The sequence below is a fragment of the Crocuta crocuta genome, unplaced genomic scaffold (assembly GCF_008692635.1).
Source record: "Crocuta crocuta isolate KB4526 unplaced genomic scaffold, BGI_CrCroc_1.0 scaffold1, whole genome shotgun sequence".
In the NCBI taxonomy this organism is placed as follows: Eukaryota; Metazoa; Chordata; class Mammalia; order Carnivora; family Hyaenidae; genus Crocuta; species Crocuta crocuta.
The window spans coordinates 6,575,994-6,596,363 of NW_027527930.1; the positions used below are offsets into that span (position 1 = coordinate 6,575,994).

Here is a 20,370-nt window from a genome sequence, read left to right on the forward strand (position 1 = left end):
CCTCCATGCACTAACTTCCACGCATCCCTCACATCCAGTCTGAGAGGTCACTTCCCTCAGAAATTCCACACTGACCCCTTGACTTGCATGTGCCTGCAGCCCTCCCTCTGATGTGCTTGCCCAGGGCCCTGTGCCCTCACTAATTACACAGCAGGCTAACCTCACACTTCCTAATTGGCCCACTCCACTGAATATTAAGCTCTGCAAGGGTGGTGACCTTGTTCATTATTCTGCCCCCAGTGCTTAGCATGGTACCTAGTATGGAGTGGGGTCTACACAGTGGTTTTAATTGAAGGATAAACAAGGATTGAGTCTGACAGGATATAGAAAATATAAGTGAGGAAGAAATCAAATTTCTTTCCAATACACTGGAACTCGCTAGTGCCATTGGGCAGCGTCAAGGGAGCATTTAGGAGGATTGTGTTGGAGTTGCTCAGGTTACAGTGGGACCTGTTGAATTTGATGATGAAATGTCGTCTAAGAAGAAGTGTCCTGTGTGCAGCTGGATTGATAGGGTTGGGGGCTCATTTGTGAGGCTGGAGATTCAGACTTGCTAAGGTTACTCTCTTAAGATTTTACTACTTTTTTTTTTTTTTAAGAGAATCTTGCTTTCCTTTCTTTGCTCAGTAGTGTTTACTTAGACTGATTGTAGCTTTGTTATAGTGAAACAGAAATCAAAGTTATCATCAAGCACATTTCTCTCCAGGGTGTGTGTACAACCCGACATAGAAAGGAGAATTAATTTTGTCGGAATGGTTCAGAAAGGTTGCTTGTGTCTTTTTTATTCTGCTGTTCTTTGCTTAGGTCATAAGTGAAAGGACATATTTCAGAGAGAGAAGCCAAAGCCGAAATGCGCTTGATTCAATTACACAGCAAATAGAAATGCTATTCCTGATCTTGCAAAGAATAATTTGGCTTTTCTGTGTATCATTATTTGATAAGGACTTAGTAAAAGGTAGATTTTCTGGATGAAGACTTGTGGATGTGATTCCAGCCCCACAGCCATACCGAGCAAGCAGAGACTTTCTGCTTCAGGCTGCAGAGCCCCAACTAACAGTTAATAAGTGCTTTTCGGGTGAGACGTGACGCTGTCCTGCTAAAAGTAGCCTCTGAGCTGGACAGAAGGCGTGTCAGTAGTCTGGCTGGCAGATAACCCCTGCCAAAGGCTACGTGGGTGTCTGTCCTAGAGTCAAAAGAGTGACCCACCCATTTCTTTCTGGCTGGATATATGAGGAATTTGTATGTTTGGCTGGACTGTGTGTGTATGTGTGTGGTGTGTGCGCACACGTGTGCATTCATTTGTAGCTTAATATTTCACCATAATGCAAACTCTTCCTTTATAAATTCCATATCTACAGGAATAAGATCCTCTGTACAAAAGGACTTGCAGAATTGCTGAAATAGTTAGATTTATCTGAACCCAAACATCAGCTTTACCTCTTGTGGGCTGTGTGACTTTGGATGGATGGCTAAAGAAAGCATGGCATCTATATCTATGTCTATCTCTATCTATATTAATTCGGCCTTAAAAAAAAAAAAAAAGCGATCGTGCCATTTGCAACAAGATGGATGAACCTGAAGAACATTCTGCTAAGTGAAGCAAGCCAACACAGAAAGGAAAAAAACAAAAAACAAAACTGTGACCTCACTCATATGTGGAATCTAAAAAAGTCAAATACATAAAAGCAGAGAGTGGAACCGTGGTCACCAAGGGGCTGGAGGTGGGGAAATGATAAAAAGTTGCAGATCTACAGGATGAATAAGTGTACCGCAGGAGTACCCGGTACTTAATACCGGAAGTGTGCTGAGAGTAGATTTCAGGTACTCTCATCATACACACAAAAAGGGCCACTTATGTGAGGAGATGATATGTGAGTTAGCTTGACTGTAGTAGTCATTTCACTTTATGTATATATGTATAATCATCATGTTGTACTCCTTAAGTATACACAGTCTTTATTAAAAATAGAATAAAAAGAACTTGGCTAAGGGGAAAGGTAATGCCAGGAATAAGGAAAGCCTAGAGGAGCTGATGAGAGGAGGAAGGTAAACCAGTTGCTGGACTTACTGAGTTTGAGTGCAAAGCCCAAAGGGGCATTTGGAGATAGAGCACTGGAACACAAGATGCTGGATAGGTTGACCTGAGAATTGCTTTTAAATTAAAGCCATGAGCGGGATGCCTGAGAGGCTCAGTTAGTTAAGCGTCCGACTCTGGCTTAGGTCATGATCTCGGGGTTTGTGGGTTCAAGCCCACATCTATCTCTGCACTGACAGTGTAGAACCTGCTTGGGATTCTGTCTCTATGCTCCCTCCCCAACTCCCACTTTCTCCCTCTCTCTCTCCCTCTCTCTCAAAATAAATATACTCAAAAAATTTTAACATTTATTTATTTTTGAGAGAGAGAGAGAGAAAGAGAGAGTGCAAGTGGGCATGGGACAGAGAGAGGGAGACACGGAATCCGAAGCAGGCTCCAGGCTCTGAGCTGTCAGAACAGAGCCTGACATGGGGCTCAATCTCACAAACCTCAAGATGATGACCTGAAGCCGGACACTTAACTGACTGAGCCACCCATGCACCTCAAAATAAATAAACTTTAATAAAATAAAATAAAGCCATGAGGGGGTGCCTGGGTGGCTCAGTTGGTTAAGCATTTGACTCTTGATTTCACCTCAGGTCATGATCTCACCATTCATGGGACTGAGTCCCATGATGGGCTCCTCGCTGACAGTTGTCTACATAGGATTCTGTGTGTGTGTGTGCCCCTCACCCCAATAAATAAATAAATACCTAAAATACAGCCATGATGTAGGGCTGCCTCAGCCTCAAATTAATAAGCACAGGTGCATTCAGAGTGTCACTGTATCATCCATCCCAGCGTTACCAGAGGGAATTTAGGAATCTATTACAGAAATAGTTCAGAAGGCATCAGATGGGCAGAGTCACTTTTTGAATACATTTTCTCTAAGCAGCAACACTTACCAATGTATTCCAAGTGAGTATACCAAAAGCAAAATTACTCCTCGAGTTGAGCCAGCAATTTTTATACATCTTCTGCAAATTCACCCAAGTGAGCTTACGTCGCCAGCCTCTGTCTTTCCAGATTGATGCGTTTAATAGCCTCTGTCAGCAGGGGCTACAGAGCAGCATTTTCATGGAGCCCGAAGATTTTCATTGGAACACGCTGTACTCCGGTTAACAGTGCCGGCGGAGCTTTCCCGTGGGTGCGGCTGACACCTTTCTTAGCAGAGGTGGCCTGCGGCAGAGACACCTAGATCATGACACCTAGGCGAGCGGCAGTTGGAGGGGGCTTAATAAATGAAGCCCCGAAGATGATGTTTACGTGGTTGTGTGTACCCAGCTAGTGATTTACGGCATTTTAAGCAGAGACATCAACTCTGGAATTACAGAGAGCTAATTCTTTCTGGGGTAGTAAATGCGTTCAGGAACAAGAGCATAGGAGTCTGCGTTTTTAGGCAAATTAGAAATCAGAGAGCTTTTTTCCACAAGCGACAGATTAGGAAGTAATTAATCACATCAAATGAGGATTCACCATGGAATGCCTTCAAACAGCCAATGCCCCTCATCACTTAAAGTACTTGATTAAAATTCATTACCCCACAACATCTCTTCCAGGAAGCATTGGTTCCTCATGCTGATTTTTACCGATTTAGTTCATTATAAGGAACATTTCTGCAGAGAAGATTCACTCCTACAAAATTAACCGGGTACCCTAATAGCACAGAAACCGGAAATAAGGTTTTTTCCCCCACTTAGCTTTTGCCCTTCATACCTTCGTGTGAGGTGCGAGCTGGTACATGGTAACTGGAGGCTGCTAGTTACCGAGTCCCCTCTTCTTTATTCAGGGAAGTGATGGGTACATGATTCTCTATACCCCTAGCATGGTGTGCCTGTCTTTGACAACATAGCAGGACTTGGTTACCAGAAAGGGGGTTAATGACTGGAAAGCCAAGTCTCAAAGAGGAGAAGCAGCATGTCCAAGGCACTATGGCCTTGACAACGGCAAAGCACTTCCAGCCTAGAGCACTCAAACTAGAAACACACCTCATTATCTCTCCAATGTCTATTGAAGAGAGAGATCTTCAGATACTAGGGCTATGGCCTGACACTGTAAGGTGTTTTTTTTAAGCTCTCATTTACATTAACACACCGTGTAATATTAATTTCAAGTATACCATATAGTGAATCAGCACGTCTTTCTATACATTTTCCGGTGCTCATCAGGACAGATGCACTACATCATCTCCATCACCTATTTCCCCCATACCCCATTCCCCTCCCCTCTGATAACTATCAATTTTTCTCTATAGGTAAGAGTCTGTTTCTTGGTTTGCCTCTCTCTCTCTCTCTCTCTCTTTTCTTGTTTTGCCTCTTTTTTTTTTCCTCTTTGCTTGTTTGCTTTGTTTCTTAAATTCTGCATATGAGTGAAATCGTATGGTATTTGTCTTTCTCCAACTGATCTGTTTCACTTACCATAATACTCTAGCTCCATCCATGTTGTAGTAAATGGCAAGATTTCATTCTTTTTGATGGCTAAATAATATTCCATTACACATATGTATATATACACACACATACACGTATGTATGTATACATATCACTCCTTCTTTACCCATTCATCAGTCAGTGGACACTTGGGCTCTTTCCATAGTTTGGCTACTGTTGATAGCACTGCTATACACAGCGGGATGCCTGTGTCCCTTCGAATCAACATTTTTGTATCTTTTGGGTAAATACCTAGTAGCACAATTGCTGGATCATAGGGTAGTTCTAATTTTAACTTTGTAAGGAACCTCCATACTGTTTTCCAGAGCAGCTGCACCCGTTTGCATTCCTACCAACAGTGCAAGAGGGTTTCCCTTTCTCCATATCCTCACCAACATCTGTTGTTTCCTGTGTTGTTAATTTTAGCCATTCTGACAGGTGTGAGGTGGTATCTCTTGGTGGTTTTGATTTGCATTTCCCCAGTGTTGAGTGATGTTGAGCATCTTCTCATGCCAACACCATAAGCTTTTAAATCTGGTGTTTAGGAGACAGTTTAAAAGGCAGAAAGAGAGCAAAAGCACAGAAATTATAATTAATTAAGTTAGTCTGTTATTTCATAGCCTACTAATCCCTTTCACCTAGTGGTTTATCCGCCTCTGTTTTACTCTGTTCAGCCTGCTGTAACAAAATTCCACAGATCAGATAGCTTAGAAACAACAGAAATTTATTTGTCACAGTTCTGGAGGCTGGAGAGGCCAAGATCACTGCACCGGCACTGTTGCCTTCTGTGGAAAGCCCTCTTCCTGTGATAGCAGCTGCCTTCTCTGCATCCTCGGAAGGTGGAAGGGGCTGGAAGTTCTGTGGGGGTCTTTTTTATAAAAGCACTAATCCGGAGCCCCTGGGTGGCTCAGTCTGTTGAGTGTACAACTCTTGATTTCCACATAGGTCATGATCCCAGGGTTGTGGGATCGAGCCTCCAGTAGGGCTCCTCACTGTGTGTTGCATCTACTTGACTTTCTTTCTCTCTCTCCCTCTGCCTGTCTCTCTCTTTCTCTCAAAAAAAGCACTAATTGAATTCATGAAGGCTCCACCCTCATGAAGGAAGCACCTCCCAAAGGCCCTACCTCCTAATGCTATCACAGTGAGGGTTAGTGCTTCAACATATGAATTTGGGGGGGACACAACCATTCAGACCATAACACCCACCTTTCAGCACACTTGACAAAACAGATGATCTGTGCGGAGAAAAAGTGGGAGAGGAGGAGTCACGACTGCTCCAACATCAGAGATCTTTATTCAGAAGCATCAGGTGCAGAAGGCATTAAGCATCAACATCCACAGGGGAAAAATAGAGTCAAATTGCAGCGGTCAGTGGAAAGGCTATAGGAAATATAAAACAAACTTATCTCCCCCAGCACGCCTTCTTTTCCGTAGCAGGCACTCAATAGGGATTTGTCACATTGGACCTAAACAAACAAAAGTCTAACTGAATTTTTAAAAAGTAAACTGCGGAGAGAAGCTTAAAATTTAAAAATAATAGGAGGATGCCATTCTCGTGAGTGTGTTCTTGCCTGAGAATGAGAGACAGGTCCCTGGTGGTTGGTAAGTGCTATTTCCTCAGCTTCCTCAGCCTCCTCAAGCTACTCTGCCTCATTCATGTAATCTCAAGATTCATGGTGAAACTGCCCAGGACTTTCTGAATGGTTTTTTTTAATAAAGTGGAAAAGTACAAATCACTTTTAGCTGTTTTTTTTTTTCCCTTTCTGAGGCATGCTGTGAGTGTGTGAGGTAGTTCAGCTTCCAGAAGCATCCGCCTAGCAAACACCCCCAGAAACACTGACAGGTCCTGCTGCCTGTGGCTTCGTTGAAGGATGTGGGGGAGCTCCGTCCCCGAAGCTCACAGCTGATGCCATGAGGAGTAATAGTCTCCCTCCCATGGTGCCTAAGAAGTACCTTTTGCAAATTATTCGCAGATTAAAGGAGGTGAAGGCATTAGGGCCCAGTTTCCAATTAGATCGAGGTCAGCACAATGGCCTAATACATTTTTTTAATGTTTTATTTATTTTTGAGAGACAGAGTGCAAACGGGGGAGGGGCAGAGAGAGAGAACCCAGAATCCGAAGCAGGATAGCCTAATATTTATTGAGCTCTTACTTTGTGCAAGGCTCTGGTATAAGCTTTTTTACATATTCTCTCATCTAAGCTGCAAGTCATGAGAAACCCAACCAATAGTGCCTTAATCCCCAATGGCATTTAATTGTTTATTTAACAGGAAGTCTGGAGACAAGGCAAACCAGTCCTGGCTTGGCAAGATTGACAGTATCTTCAAGGAAAACGGCTCTTTCTCTCTTTCACCTTCGTCCTCCCTAGTGGATTGACTTTCACCCTTAGCTTCACAAGATGGCTGCCCCGTACCAGACATCACATTTGCATTAAAGACAGCAAGGAGGCGCATGGGGAGTGCCTCTGGGGGCTCAGTCAGTTAAGTGGCTGCCTCTTGATTTCTGCTTAGGTCATGATCTCATGGTTTGTGAGTTCGAGCTCTGTATCTGGCTCTGTGCTAACAGTGCAGAGCTTGCTTTGAACCCTCTCTGTCCCGCTGTCTCTCTGACCCTCCCCTGCTCTCTCTCTCAAAATAAGTAAAATAAACATTTAAAAAAATTTAAGACAGGAAGGAGGGGGGAAGAATAAGTAGCAAGAGAATTTCCCTTTCTCATATATGCCTTTCATAAGGAAGCAAAATTTTTCCAAAAGCCCCTCAGTCTACATCCCGTCAATGTCACGGTGCAGAACGGGGGCTCATGGATTCCTGTAGCTGCAAAGGAGACTAGGAAGAGCGCATTTAGCTTTCACAGCCTCTGTAGGGAGGCAGGCAAGAGGCGATTGGAAATGGATGTTAGCTTAGCCAAGCAACAGTGTCTGCCTTGTACAGGTTATTTATTTCATCCTCATGATAGCTCTACAAACAGACTACTGTAGTTATCCCTGTTTGTAGATGAGACGACAGTTCTCAAGAGACTTGCCCAAGATCGATCTGCTAGTAAGTGGTCTGGCTTATAGCTTTCACCATCGCAGGCAGCCAGCTAGCAAGGGGGCTGAGAAGGCAAGTCGCTGAGATAGATTGCCTTCTAGACTGAATCCAAGCTGGACCACCTTTGAGTTATCTGTCTTTTTTATAAAAAAAATTTTTGTAATGTTTTATTTATTTTTGAGAGAGAGAGATAGACAGCACGAGCAGGGGAAGGTCAGAGAGAGAGGGAGACACAGAATCTGAAGACAGGCTCCAGGCTCCGAGCTGTCAGCACAGAGCCCATCGCGGGGCTCGAACCCACAAACTGTGAAATCATGACCTGAGCTGAAGCCGGACGCTCAACCGACTGAGCCACCCAGGTGCCCCTTGAGTTATCTGTCTTGAGAGGTTATTTAACCTCTTTTCACCTTAGATGGCTCACCTTAATACTTGTAAAGTCCCCAGACAATTTGGCTTGGAGTAAGCACTAGAAGAGTGTTAACTAAGAAGATAGGAAGCAAACAGCTCATTTATAACAGCCCTAAACTGGAAAGAGCCCAAAAGTCTGCCACTGGCAGAGGGGGTCAATAAATTGTGCTGTATTCATACAATTAAATACTCTCCAGCAGTGAAAAATGATGGGTTATTAATACATACAACAATGCAAGACAGTGCCATTGGTGTGAGTGAAAGATCCAGACGTAAGAGTACACACCCTATGACTCCATGTATGTGAAGTTCAACAACAGGCAAAGCTAATCTATTGTGATCAAAGTCAGAATAAGAGTTACCATTGGAGAGTTAAGTCTGTGAGAGGGGATGAGGGAACGTTCTGGGCTGCTGGAGAGGTTCTGTTTCTTCATCTGAGAGAAGGTGATGCCAGGATATACATGTGTAAACAGTCACTGATTTGTACCCTGAAGGTGTGTTGCATCACACCGCAGGTGTGTTACATTTCTACTATAAAAGTACATCGAAAATAAGAACAATAAAAAAAGAAACTATGAAGCATACCATTTATGCTGACTGCCATTTCTGAAGGAAACCCTTGGGGAAAAAATGGTGGCAAGAAGAGGAAAGAGGCCCCCCAATGTCATGGCTTATTTGTCTTTTCTCAGAAAGGTCTGCTGTGCTCTCCCTACAGAGGAAACTTCTCTGAGTCATCTGCTGGGCAATGAGATCTGTTTGCACTGGGAGCCACTCTTACCCTCTTGCGTGACCTCTGGGTGACCAGAGGCAAACAGGAATACAATGTCTCATTGCCTGGTGGGGGCATTTGGGAGCATTATCCTGTAATTAGCCAGATTGCCTGCTAATTCACCACGAATGCAAAGATGCCGTCAGTCTGAGATGCCCTTGGGAACTGTCCTTCCAAAGGCAGACTGCGTGGAGCTGCAAGCTCCAGCTCTTTTTGTGGAACAGGGGGTCATGGTTGGTGCCCTGAACTAGACGCAATGTTGGGGAAGAAGTAGGCAAGTGCATTTAGGCTGAAAAGGCAGTGGTGGCCCCCACCTGGGCCACCTCAGCCACGGGGGCCATTTGAAACCTAAAAGAAGATTCTCTGGAGCCCCTGAGCGGTGCAGCCAGTTAAGCATCCGACTCTTGATTTCACCCCAGGTCATGATCTCACAGTTCGTGGTTTTGAGCCCTTGAGAATCCCCCTTGGGATGTTAGCCCTTGGAGGTGTTAGATTTTCTTCTTCTTCCATCCTGTTACCTGCTGAACATGCCCATATCCCCTTCGACCACAAAGCAGCCAATGAGAAGTTTCTTGGCCTCCCCACATGGTCTCTTTTTCTCCACTCCTCTACCCTGAGAAACCCCCATGTGGTACTTCGGGGCATCTGTTGGCGTCCCTGCTCAGCACAGCCTCCTTCTGGAGATGCACCGCCACGATCCCCACTCAACCAAAGAGAATGTGTTTTGGGGGGCATCTGACTGACAAAAGATAGATGTGGCTTCTGGAGAAAAGAAAGAAGATGTTACTGTTTTTCTCCAGGAAGGACAACATGCTTCACAAATGTTATTGCCTCATTGGCATTCACAGCACCCACAGGGAGCCTGGTGAAATCATTAGTCCTGATTTTATGGATAGAGAAATTGAGTCATACTCCAGGTTTGCAGGTTCCAATCGGTGGCTGAGACACAGAAGTGTTTTTCCTCTTTTTGGACTAGAATTGCATCTCATTTCCATAAACAAAACACTCAGGAGAATACGGTTTTTCTACTCCTAACAAGTGTCTTCTTAAACACAGTTTGATGGCTTTGGGGCATACACATTCTGTCTAGACATATGATAGCCTTCAACTACCATATGGTTGGACCAGACTCTGATTAGTAATGGGTTTGCAGATGTTAGATGAACCTTTTGAAGTGTTGGGTGCCCTCAGTTGGGAATTTTGGTAAGTGTGAATGCCCCTCACAGTGGTTTCACTGAAACCAAAGGACACTAGGGCCTAGCTTTGATATTGAAAATTATATATCATATAAAGATTAGTTTTATTCTTTTTTCCTACCTGTTTAACAGATGGGTAGTCCTTTCTGTAAAGAGATGGTAAGGCCAGCCTGTGTTTGGGCCAACTGATTGATGGCCGGCATTTCAAGAGCTGGAAACTCTGGTCTATATCATGCACAGAGAGGAAATTCCTGCAGTCTTCAAAGTGGAAACAAGCAAGCAAGAAATAGCAAAGGTCTGTTTCGAGACCCATCTACAATTTCCTATTAGCTAATGGCTTCTATGGAACTTACAGACAAATCAAAGGGAAAACGCGTTTGTGCCATCAGGGCCCAGCATATAAGCCAGAGAACATTTCAGTCTTTGAAAGGGTAGAGAATCCATGTTTTTACTCCATGAATATTTATTGAGTACCTTCTCTGTGCCAGGCACTAAGACACAAAAAAACAAGCTGCAGTCTCTATTATTAGGGCTCCCAGCGGATGGGAGACCAACGTGGGGAGAAATCATAGCTCAGTATAATGTGTGCTACAATTAAAATCTGTACAGAGTGCCGTGGTGACTTCACAGAGGAGGTGAGGCTCTGGAGTTCTCGGAATTGGGATGGGGAAATGGGCTTCAGGGTGGGAAGAAGAGCAAATGCAAAGGCAGGGAGATAGGCAGTATTTCAGATTGCTAAACTATTGTTATTTTCGGAATTGAATTCCTATTATGGGCCAGGCAGTGAGGTATGCACTAGGGTCCCTGTTCCATGTGCATTCTGGAGGCTAAAGAGGGAGGCATGCGTGAGACAAAGCTTCTTGTGAGCAATTACATAGTTAACATGGCGACTGCAGTGCTAGGACGTTAAGGTACAGGGTGCTCTGAGCACATGAGAAATTGGGGGCAGGGGAGGGAGAGATTTGGCAGGAGAATCAGAGAAGACCCTTCAGCTAATACTGAAATGATGAATAGGAGTAAGTCAGGTGGAGAAAAGAGCAAGCACTGTCGAGGCAGAAGGAATAGACTTCAGGGAAAAGCCTGGTGTGTTTTGAGTGGGGTGCAAGGCTGGAGGGGCCCACTGGGGCTGGATCACGGAGAGCCTTCCAGGCCTTGCCGGGGATTTGAAGTTTCATCCCCAGTACAGGGAGAAGCCAGTGCGGCCTTTCTTTCCTCCTCTCCACCGTCAGAGGGGTGTGATAGGGTCCAGTCGGCCTTTTAGGAAGCTCACGGTGGCGGCCGTCTGGCTGACCTTAGCAATCGCTTAGCATCCAGCCCTTTGGCAGCCATGGGCCTCAGCCAGGCGGGCCTGGCCTGATCCTCGGGACCACAGTCAAAGGCAATGCTCACACTGACTTGGCGGCAGCAGGAAAGGGCCTGACTGTGTTTTGATCGAGTTTCACTGATTTTGCCAAAGCTCCGTCACATGTTTCCCCAGGTGCTTGACAAGCCAAGGGCAGGAGAGGACGTGCTGGGGGTAGGGGTGGGGGGAGGCAAGTAGTATAGTTCATCAGGCTACCTGGGACTCTGGCACTGGCCCAGGCTGCTGCTCGTGACACCCAGGAAAAGTGCCAGTTCAGGGCACTCATTGTCCGCTGGCTGCCGACGCTGCCAAAAGCTGATGACGGCCAGTCGGGTTGGGAGGTGCAAACACGTGTGCACAGTGCACTCTCTTCCCTGGGATATTCTGGAACCCATCTCAGCACTGTGAGAACTCACCTTACCGCCCCAGCTATCAGCCCCAAGTCCCTTCTCCAAGCACGGCAAGAAACTGGGGATGGAGCCAGACACCTTTCTTTCTTCCATCCAAGAGACACAAACTCTATCAGCTCTCCCGTACAGGACAGCATAAATGGGCATGAATACTTTTCTATCCAGCTGAGGCTCTGCTTTTCTCCTAAGCATGAACCTGGCAGCTAGTCTCCCAACATAAAAGCCTTAAGGTGAGCAAACTTCAGGAAAGACTGGCATGTGTAAGCCCACGAGGAGGAGTTTCAGATTAGGTTCAGTTGGCCATCCTACCCCTAGAATTCTCAGCATGGCCAAGTTTAAGAGATTTCCTTCCCTGAGTCAGTCCATTTCAGGCATGGTGGCCCATCACTGCCCAAGCGGCACACACTGTATCTGGCAAGGTCACTCTGTTTTTTGGAACAGTGCACATTCGCCTCTAATTTAGAGATTAATGTATTTGATTTCTTCATTCTATTTAGTCTGCCATTTTCTCAAGGAAATGTTAGAACTAATTCTTTTCTTCAAGGCAACGTGGCTGTACCTTGGGTGGGAAAGTGTATGGGACCCTGCATCATTGTAACTTACTCAGCTTCCCAGTCTCCTGCTGGTACCTCCTTGCTTACTCTGTAATGGCGGTTACTACAGTACGTTCTACCACTCTTTTCATGCCAAGACCACTGTGTGNCCAGGCACTGTGGCCCAGCTCCTCCTCTTAGAAGTCTGAGTTCACTTACACCACTTTCACTGTGTCTGTCCCCCATTTATCAAATGAGGAGCTGGACTCCTTCATCATGTAGGCCCTTTCTAGATCTAAAATAATTTCATTAAGTCCCGAGAAAGTATGCATCCTTATCTGTTTGACTTACTCAGTTTGGTAGTCCTTTGGAAACACAAGTCCAACATGTAAGAAAGCAGAAATGATACTTCCTCAGACTATCTCAGTGGTTCCGAACATCGAACATCGAAGTCTTAACCACACTGGGATGGTATTTGAAGATGGAGCTTTGGGGAAGGGATTAGGATTAGATGAGCTCTTGAGGGTAGGGCCTCAGGATGAGATTAGTGCCTTTGTGAGAAAAGACATCAGGGAGAGCTCTCTCTCTCTCCATGAGGTGAGACCATGTGAGGACACAGGAGGTGGCCACCTACAAGCGTGGAACAGAGCTCTCACCAGAAACTGAACAGACCCAGCCTGCTGGGCTTCCCAGCTTCCAAACTGTGCGAAGTCGATTTCTGTTGTTAGAGGCACCCGGCCGACGTGGTAGTTTGTTCTGGCAGCCTGAGCGTGTGAAGACAGCAGGTGTTCCCTGGGATAGTCGGAATAGGCCTCGGGTTTCTTCGTGCTGAAAGAATTGCCACTGCCGTGCAGTCAGAACAGTATGGAACGTGTGGTCACATAAGCAAATCGGAGGCTTCCAATTCCTGGTTCAAGCGAAGATAACCAGCACCACCACAGCTTCCCACATTGTTTTCTAGGAGGAATTGCTCAAACTAGACTGCAGAGTATTTTTAAATAAGTATTCAGAAGGTATGGGGTGCCTGGGTGGCTCTGCACAGAGCCTGCTTTAGATCCTCTGTCCCTCCTCTGCTCATGTTCTCTCTCTGTCTCTCTCAAATAAACAAACACTTCAAAGGAGCTTAAATAAGTACTCAGAAGGTAGCCATAGGAAAAGAATGACCACCTCCAGTCTTCTTTGGAAGCAGGAAGGGTAGGAGTTATTAAAGTATATTAGTCAGAGTTAAACAAGAAAATAGATTATTTCTAGCAACAAAACCAATTACTGGATGGAGCATATTATTTTTAGCACTATAATGATCTCCATGCTATAGCTTTTAGCTCCACTGGAAATGACAATGCAAGTGTCACCCTGAACATCATACACCTTAAGTAGCATCTTGTGTGTTCTCATCCTTTCAGAACCAACTCAACTGTCATCTCTTCTGTGACTTTTCTAAATGTCATCTGAAAATGACATTTATATATTTTTGCATTCCACAGTCCCTGTACAGAATGTGTTCATCATATTTCAGGGCTTCCACTATAACCTGCTTTTACTTCAACGAGGCACTCACCACATCATATTACAGGAAGTTGGATGCCTTTTCTGCCCTGCTAGATATTGAACTCCCTGAGGACAAAGCCATAGACGTAGAAGCTACTCAATAAATGAATGAACGAACAAACGAATGAATGAATGAATGAATGAATGAATGAATGAATGAATTAGTGCTCCTTTGTATATTACTTATTTCTAATTTAGCCCTGGTTTCCAAAGACTCTGACACGGCTACCAGACTGAGACTGTCTCTGCCTCCACCTGCCAGTCTATTAAATGACACTATCAATGGTAGTTAAATATTGCCATTTTTGTATTTTGGCCACAGAATAGCGGGCCATGGGAGCTACCAGGAGGCAGGGCTAGTAAGCTCCAAAGGTCACGTATGAAGATCTAGTGTTTTAATAATCTTTGTCCCAACTGTTGTTTTGTCCATATTTGAAAGCTCTCTTAATGTGTATTCATCCTGAAACCATTGACACTTCAGAGCTGCCAGAAGTCCACCCTAGCAAGGTGGACTATCATGTGAATGAGGTCTGCCCTCCGGTTTACTAGGACACTAGCCCTCTTATGGTTTACAGTCTTGACCAACTCCTTTTCAATAAGATAAAACCAAGTACTTTGATAACAATTCGAATGTCAAATTCAGTTAAATATGAGAAAATTATGTTTTCAGGATAGATTCTGTAGCACAACTTTTATCAGCTGCTGAGTCTACTATGCACAAGGATGAAGAAGTAAGCAGTTTTATCCTAAGCACTTAATTGCATCCACATCTTTTCCCCCTTCTTCTGTGCTGGAATCTAGCCCATGTTTTATTCCTTATGAATTTTGATCACAGTTGACCATTACCTATATGCTATCCCCAAGGAAATCTCCTCAGAGTATGGAAGGTTATATAGCTGAAGACCTAACATGACATCCAGGATAGGTATATGTCATGGTAGAGTGACATAGAGTAAGGCTGACTTTTAAAGCAAGGTTGCTGCCCTCATATGACACCTGGTAGGTGGCCATTCCTGAGGTAGCGATGATGGGTGTGGCCATTCTAAGTGACATATAGAAGAGAATAGAGAGATTCTGGAGTACTTTTGAATAAAGTTCTTAGTTAATTCATTTTCCTCCCTTCCTCCCTTCCCTCCTTCCCTTCTACAAGTACATACTGAGCACTTACTATGACCTAGGCACTGTTTGAGGCTTGGGGGAAAGAGCAATGAATAAGACTATGTCCCTGTACCCTCATGGAACTTATATTCTGATAGAAGAGAGACATAATAAATAAAATAAATAAATAAACGAATAAATAAATAAGACGATTTCAGGAAGAAACTATTTTATTTTATTTTACTTTACAAAGAACAAAAGAGATCAAAGGGTATGGTGGTTCCTCAAGCAGTCAAGTGTAGAATTACCATATGACCCACCACTTCCACTTCTAGGTATATGAAGAATTGAAGGCAGGGTCTCAAATAGATAGTTGTACACTCAGATTCATAGCGTTATTCACAGTAGCCAAAAGGTAGAAGCAACCCATTGAAGTCCATCAATGAATGAATGGATGAATACAGTGTGGTCTATATATATATAATGAAATGTTATTCAGCCTTAAAAAGGAAGCAAATTCTGGGGGGCTTGGGGGCTCAGTTGGTTAAGCATCCAACTTTGGCTTAGGTCATGATCTTGTAGTTCATGAGTTTGAGCCCCACATCGGGTATCTGCTGTCAACACAGCAGATCTTTTGTCCCCCATTCTCTGCCTCTCCCCTGCTTGTATGCTCTCTCTCTCTTTCTCTCTCTCTCTCTGTCTGTGTCTCTCAAAAATAAATATTTTTTTTAAAAAGGAAGGAAATTCTGACACACGCTACAATATGAGTGAACCACAAAGACTTGTGCTAAGTGAAATAAGCCAATCATAAAAGGACAATTATAATATGATTCTACTTGCTTGCATTACCTAGAGCAATCAAATTTATAGAGACAGAAAGTAGAATATGGTTTCCAGGACTGGGGAGAGGGAAGAAAGGAGAGTTACTATTATTTAATGGTACAGAGTTTCAGTTTGGGAAGATAAGTAAGTTCTGGAGATGGGTTAGTGGTGATGGTTGAACAATAATGGGAAGTTACTTAATGCCACTGAGCTGTACACTTAAAGATGGTTAAAATGGTAAGTGTTATGTATATTTCAACAATTAAAAAAGTAATCTTTTAAAAAATAAACAAGGAGCTGGCTGGAACAGGAATGATTTTAGTTAGGATCACCTGGGAAAGCTCCTCTAATAAGAAGGTGGCCATTTGAGTAGAGACCAATGGAATGATGAAGAGAGCATGGGGAGACAAAGGGAATTAGTCTGGGATTTTGTTCTAAGTTCAGGAAAGGGCTTTGGAGAGTTTTGACCAGTTAAAGAACATGATCTGATTTATCACTTTAAAATACCGTGCTGCCTGCTATGTGAAAAGTTAACTGAAAGGAAGAAAATCTAGAAGGCAGAAGACCAATGAAGAGACTATGGCAATAGTCTTGGCAAGTGACTCGTGGCTCAGGTGATGTTGAGACAATGGGGGAGGTGGTGAAAATGATTAGGTTGGGATATATTTTCAAGGTTGGGCCATTATAATTTGCCAGTGGGTTTGATGTGGGGTGTGAGGGAATGAGATGAATCAAGGGTGATGTCTCAGTTTTTTTTAATGTTTATTTATTTCTGAGAGAGAGAGATACAGAGTGCAGGCAGAGGAGGGACAGAGAGAAGGGGAGACCCAGAATCTGAAGAGGCTCCAGGCTCCGAGCTATCAGCACAGAGCTTGACGCAGGGTTTGAACTCACGAACTGTGAGATCATAACCTAGCTTAAGTCAGACACTTCACTGACTGAGTCACCCAGGTGCCTCGATGTCTCAGTTTTTAACTGAGCAACTGAGTGAAAGAGGGTGCCAACCACTGAATGGAAACGACTAGGGGAAAAGCTAGGTGGGGGACAGTAAGGGCCATGGGAGCCAATCGAAAGATGGTTTATATAAAACGTGAAATCCAGGGGTGCCTGGGTGGCTCAGTCTGTTCAGTGATTGACTTCGGCTCAGGTCATGATCTCGCAGTTCCTGAGTTTGAGCCTGGCATCAGGCTCTGTGCTGACAGCTCAGAGCCTAGAACTTCAGATTCTGCGTCTCCCTCTCTCTCTGCCCCTCCCCTGTTCATGGTCTTTCTCTCTCTCTCTCTCGAAAATAAATAAACATTTAAAACAAAGTTTTTAAAAAAAAAGTGAAATCAAAACCCAGCACTAGCAGAGTGATAGCACATAGAAGCCATTTATTAAGTACTTGAATGAAAGAAGTAATTAAAGTGAAATGTGTAAATGGAAGGAGGAAGGAAAGAAACTAATTCTAAATTTTACAAAATATGAAGGAGAGCATTTTGCAAAATGGTATGATTGTAAAGTCTCCAGCTAGAATTTGAAAGAACTGGGTTCCAATGTCAAATAATGTTTCCAAACCTCAGATTCCTCCTCTTGGCTTTTATTCTGAGACTTCCCACCTTTTCTCCTTCACAAGGAATGTGTTCACATCTTGACTCATGCCCGCCAGCAAGCCCATAGCCCTAGCATCCCTGCATAAATGCAGAGCCTACCGCCCCCAGGGACCAGCCAATCAGTGAGCTCCCCTGAGAGAGACCAGCCAGTCAGCGAGCTCCTCCAGCTGTGCACTCACCAACCATGCCTTCCCCACCTGCAGCCAAACCCTGGGTATCACTGCAGTCATTGGGGCACCAGCTGCTCAGTAGTCTGGACAAATCCCCATAAAAGTCAGGTCCCTAAAGAGTCTCACTATTTTAAGGGCACAGTTTTAAGCAAGCAGGAGACAAGGTTAGTTCATTCAGTGTACTGGCTGCATTTACGCTGACTGACCCACTAACTGTTCTTACTGAGCCTTCGGTCTAGTTCCTACTGATAAATCACAAAGGGAGGAGGGAGCGATTAGTGGGAAGAAACTATTTAAAAGTCACCTTCACAACTGGGGAGGCACAATGCAAAATGAGAAAGACCTGTGAAAATGCTGTAAAGCAGCCTTGCCTATCATGTTTTCATACATTAACCACATTTGTGCTGGCTCTTCCACAGGGTTAAGGATACAGAGCCTGCCTACATCTGCCCCCTTGCCTGTTTCTCTTCAGGCAAAAATTATCTCATCGAGGGGCATCTGGACAAACTCTCCGCAAAGCCCCCCTGCCTCCCCGACCACTGACACAGCCAGCGACTCCGTCTTCCCAATTACGGCCTCCACTCCAACACCTATCGTCCCCAAGAACATTTCTGTGGAGCCCAGAGAAGAGAACACCAGCCTCCCAGCCACTCACTGGGAACGCAAGAACACAGACGCCTCACCAACAAGCGGTGGGGTGACCCTAACACCCACGCCCTCGGAACACAGCTCAGGCACTCCCAAGGCAAGCGTGCCACCTACAGAGTCGCAGCCCCCCACCGAGACCCCGGCTGAGACCCCTGCTGAGACCCCGGCTGAGTCTCCCTCCGAGTCTCCTGCACTCACCTCCCCTCAGGCTCCAGCCTCATCACCCCCACCCCTATCAACCTCACCCCCGGAGATTTCTTCTGCCTCCTCTGCCAGCACCAACCACAGCTCTGCTGAGACCAGCACCAAGCCCACAGGGGCCCCAACCACCCCAGAGTCCCCAACGGAGGAGCACAGCTCTGAGCGCACACCCACGTCACATGCCACAGTGGAGCCTGTGCCCACGGACACAACGCCCCAAGCGACAGTGCCAGCCAAAGTGACCTGTATGCTGATAGACATCGAGACCACTGCCTCCCCTGGGGTGATCATGCAGGAAGTGGAGCATGCGCTAAGTTCAGGTGAGTTCCGCCACCAGAGCTCGGAGATGTTTCCAATGCGTTTCCGCTAACCAAACACAGTAGATTATCTTTGAAGCTGGGGATGTGATGCCTGAGCTGAAGTCACAAGAATTTCTACAGCAGTGCAAACTTTGCTTTTAGTCACTTGATCATTTCCACACAATATCTCATTAATTGCAGCCAGTCTTTGCAATTTGTCTTCCCAGATGTCACAGATAGTGGCAACTGATGAGACAGTATAAGCAAAGGGGTTAACAGCATGGCTTTCGGGACGACTTCCTAGGTTTTAGTTCTGGCTCCTGACCTTGGAGAAAGCGACTTTACCTTTTTAGTCCTTATTTTTTCCCCATCTGTAAAATGTGGACAAAAGGGGTTCTGTCGTACATGATTCTTGTGGAGATTATAGGAGATGCCTGTGAAGTGCTTTGTAAGTGCTCAGGAAATGTCAGTTATTAGTATTTTTCTCAGTGCATTAACGAAGTGCTTACTTCATGGAACCCAGTCAAGTGAAGTAGAGTGCGGGTTGGGGGCTGTGGAGAACTTGCTTATTCTTTATAGTCACCGATATAGTTCATGGGAAAGACGATAAATTTTACAGGACATTGCATTTGTTTTTCTTCTCCCAGCAGTCCTATGAAGTCAGTATTATTTTTATCTTGATTTTCCTATCTCAATAATTACAAGGAAGGAGATTTAGGGTCTCTTCTAAGGTCACATGCATCTGACATTGACGTAAAGATGATAAACTTTAGGGTATGGAGCGGAAGAGGCTTTAGGGGGAGCATTTGGCCTCCTGAGTAAGAAACAATAAGGTGAGAACAGCCAGAGGTGAAGGGGGAAATGGCTCTGTGGCCCCTTCCCTGGACAGCATGCCCCCGGAATATTGAGAATGGAGGCACACATGACTACCTGAGGTCAAAGGAGTGGCTGTGACGGAGGAGAATTGAACTCCATTTAACAATGAATAAGCAACCTTTATACACAGAAACTCCAGTAAACAGCGGAGGTGGGGAGAAAGGGCTAAGATTAACAAGACATGATTCTTTACGGAAGAGTTTATAGTTGACAAGGGTACGAAGTCCCAAAGAATTACACATTGTGATATCGAAGGTCTGGTATCTCAGTAAAAGTCCCAAGGAGAGAGAGCGATGCAGTGACATGGGGATAAAGGAATGAATTACAAAGGTCCAGGGTACCCCCAGGGGAGCCTAGCAGCAGAGCTGTTGTGAGTCCGGCCTTGGACGAGGGAACAGGCACCAGAACCCAGAAAGCGAGTCTTGTAGAACAGACCACCTTGACAGAAGCACTGACTCGGCTGAGAGACACAGCTAACCCCAGGTGACTTCTGGGAGTGAAAGACATAAATCTTCTGCCCTCCGCTGTGTCCCTTCCCTTGAATATACAGCCAGAAGCCAAGAACAGGGAAGCCCGTAGTCCATACAGGTCAGTCTCCTAGAGGGCTCATCAGAGAGAAAGTGGAGAAGGAGACAGTGGAGAGTTGCACACCCAGGTCAAAGGCTGATTCGTCTATGTCTCCCCCATCCCCATTAACGCCCTGCCTACACCTCTGGCCAGCACTCCTCACGATGCCTTGAGATGTGTTGCTGCATGATGCTGTGCTCCCAGCAGGCAGGTGACATCTCTAACGTGGACCCGGTTCCTGGAACAGGGAGGGTGTTGACTCGGTGTCTGACGGACTGTCCCTAGCAAAGGTGCCAGCAGCGTATGGCTCGAAGTGGCCCTTGTCTCTTCTCTCTCTTCTAATTCAGGCCTCACTATC

General features: G+C 45.1%; 1 protein-coding gene across 1 annotated transcript in view; it reads left to right on the forward strand.

The window, feature by feature from the left end:
- PARM1 (prostate androgen-regulated mucin-like protein 1) overlaps positions 1–20,370 on the forward strand; it is a 106,449-nt gene that overhangs the window by 52,039 nt on the left and 34,040 nt on the right. The window contains exon 2 of the mRNA XM_077750347.1: positions 17,841–18,590. Coding sequence (XP_077606473.1) covers positions 17,841–18,590 — 750 coding nt within the window. The remainder of the gene's footprint in view (positions 1–17,840; positions 18,591–20,370) is intronic.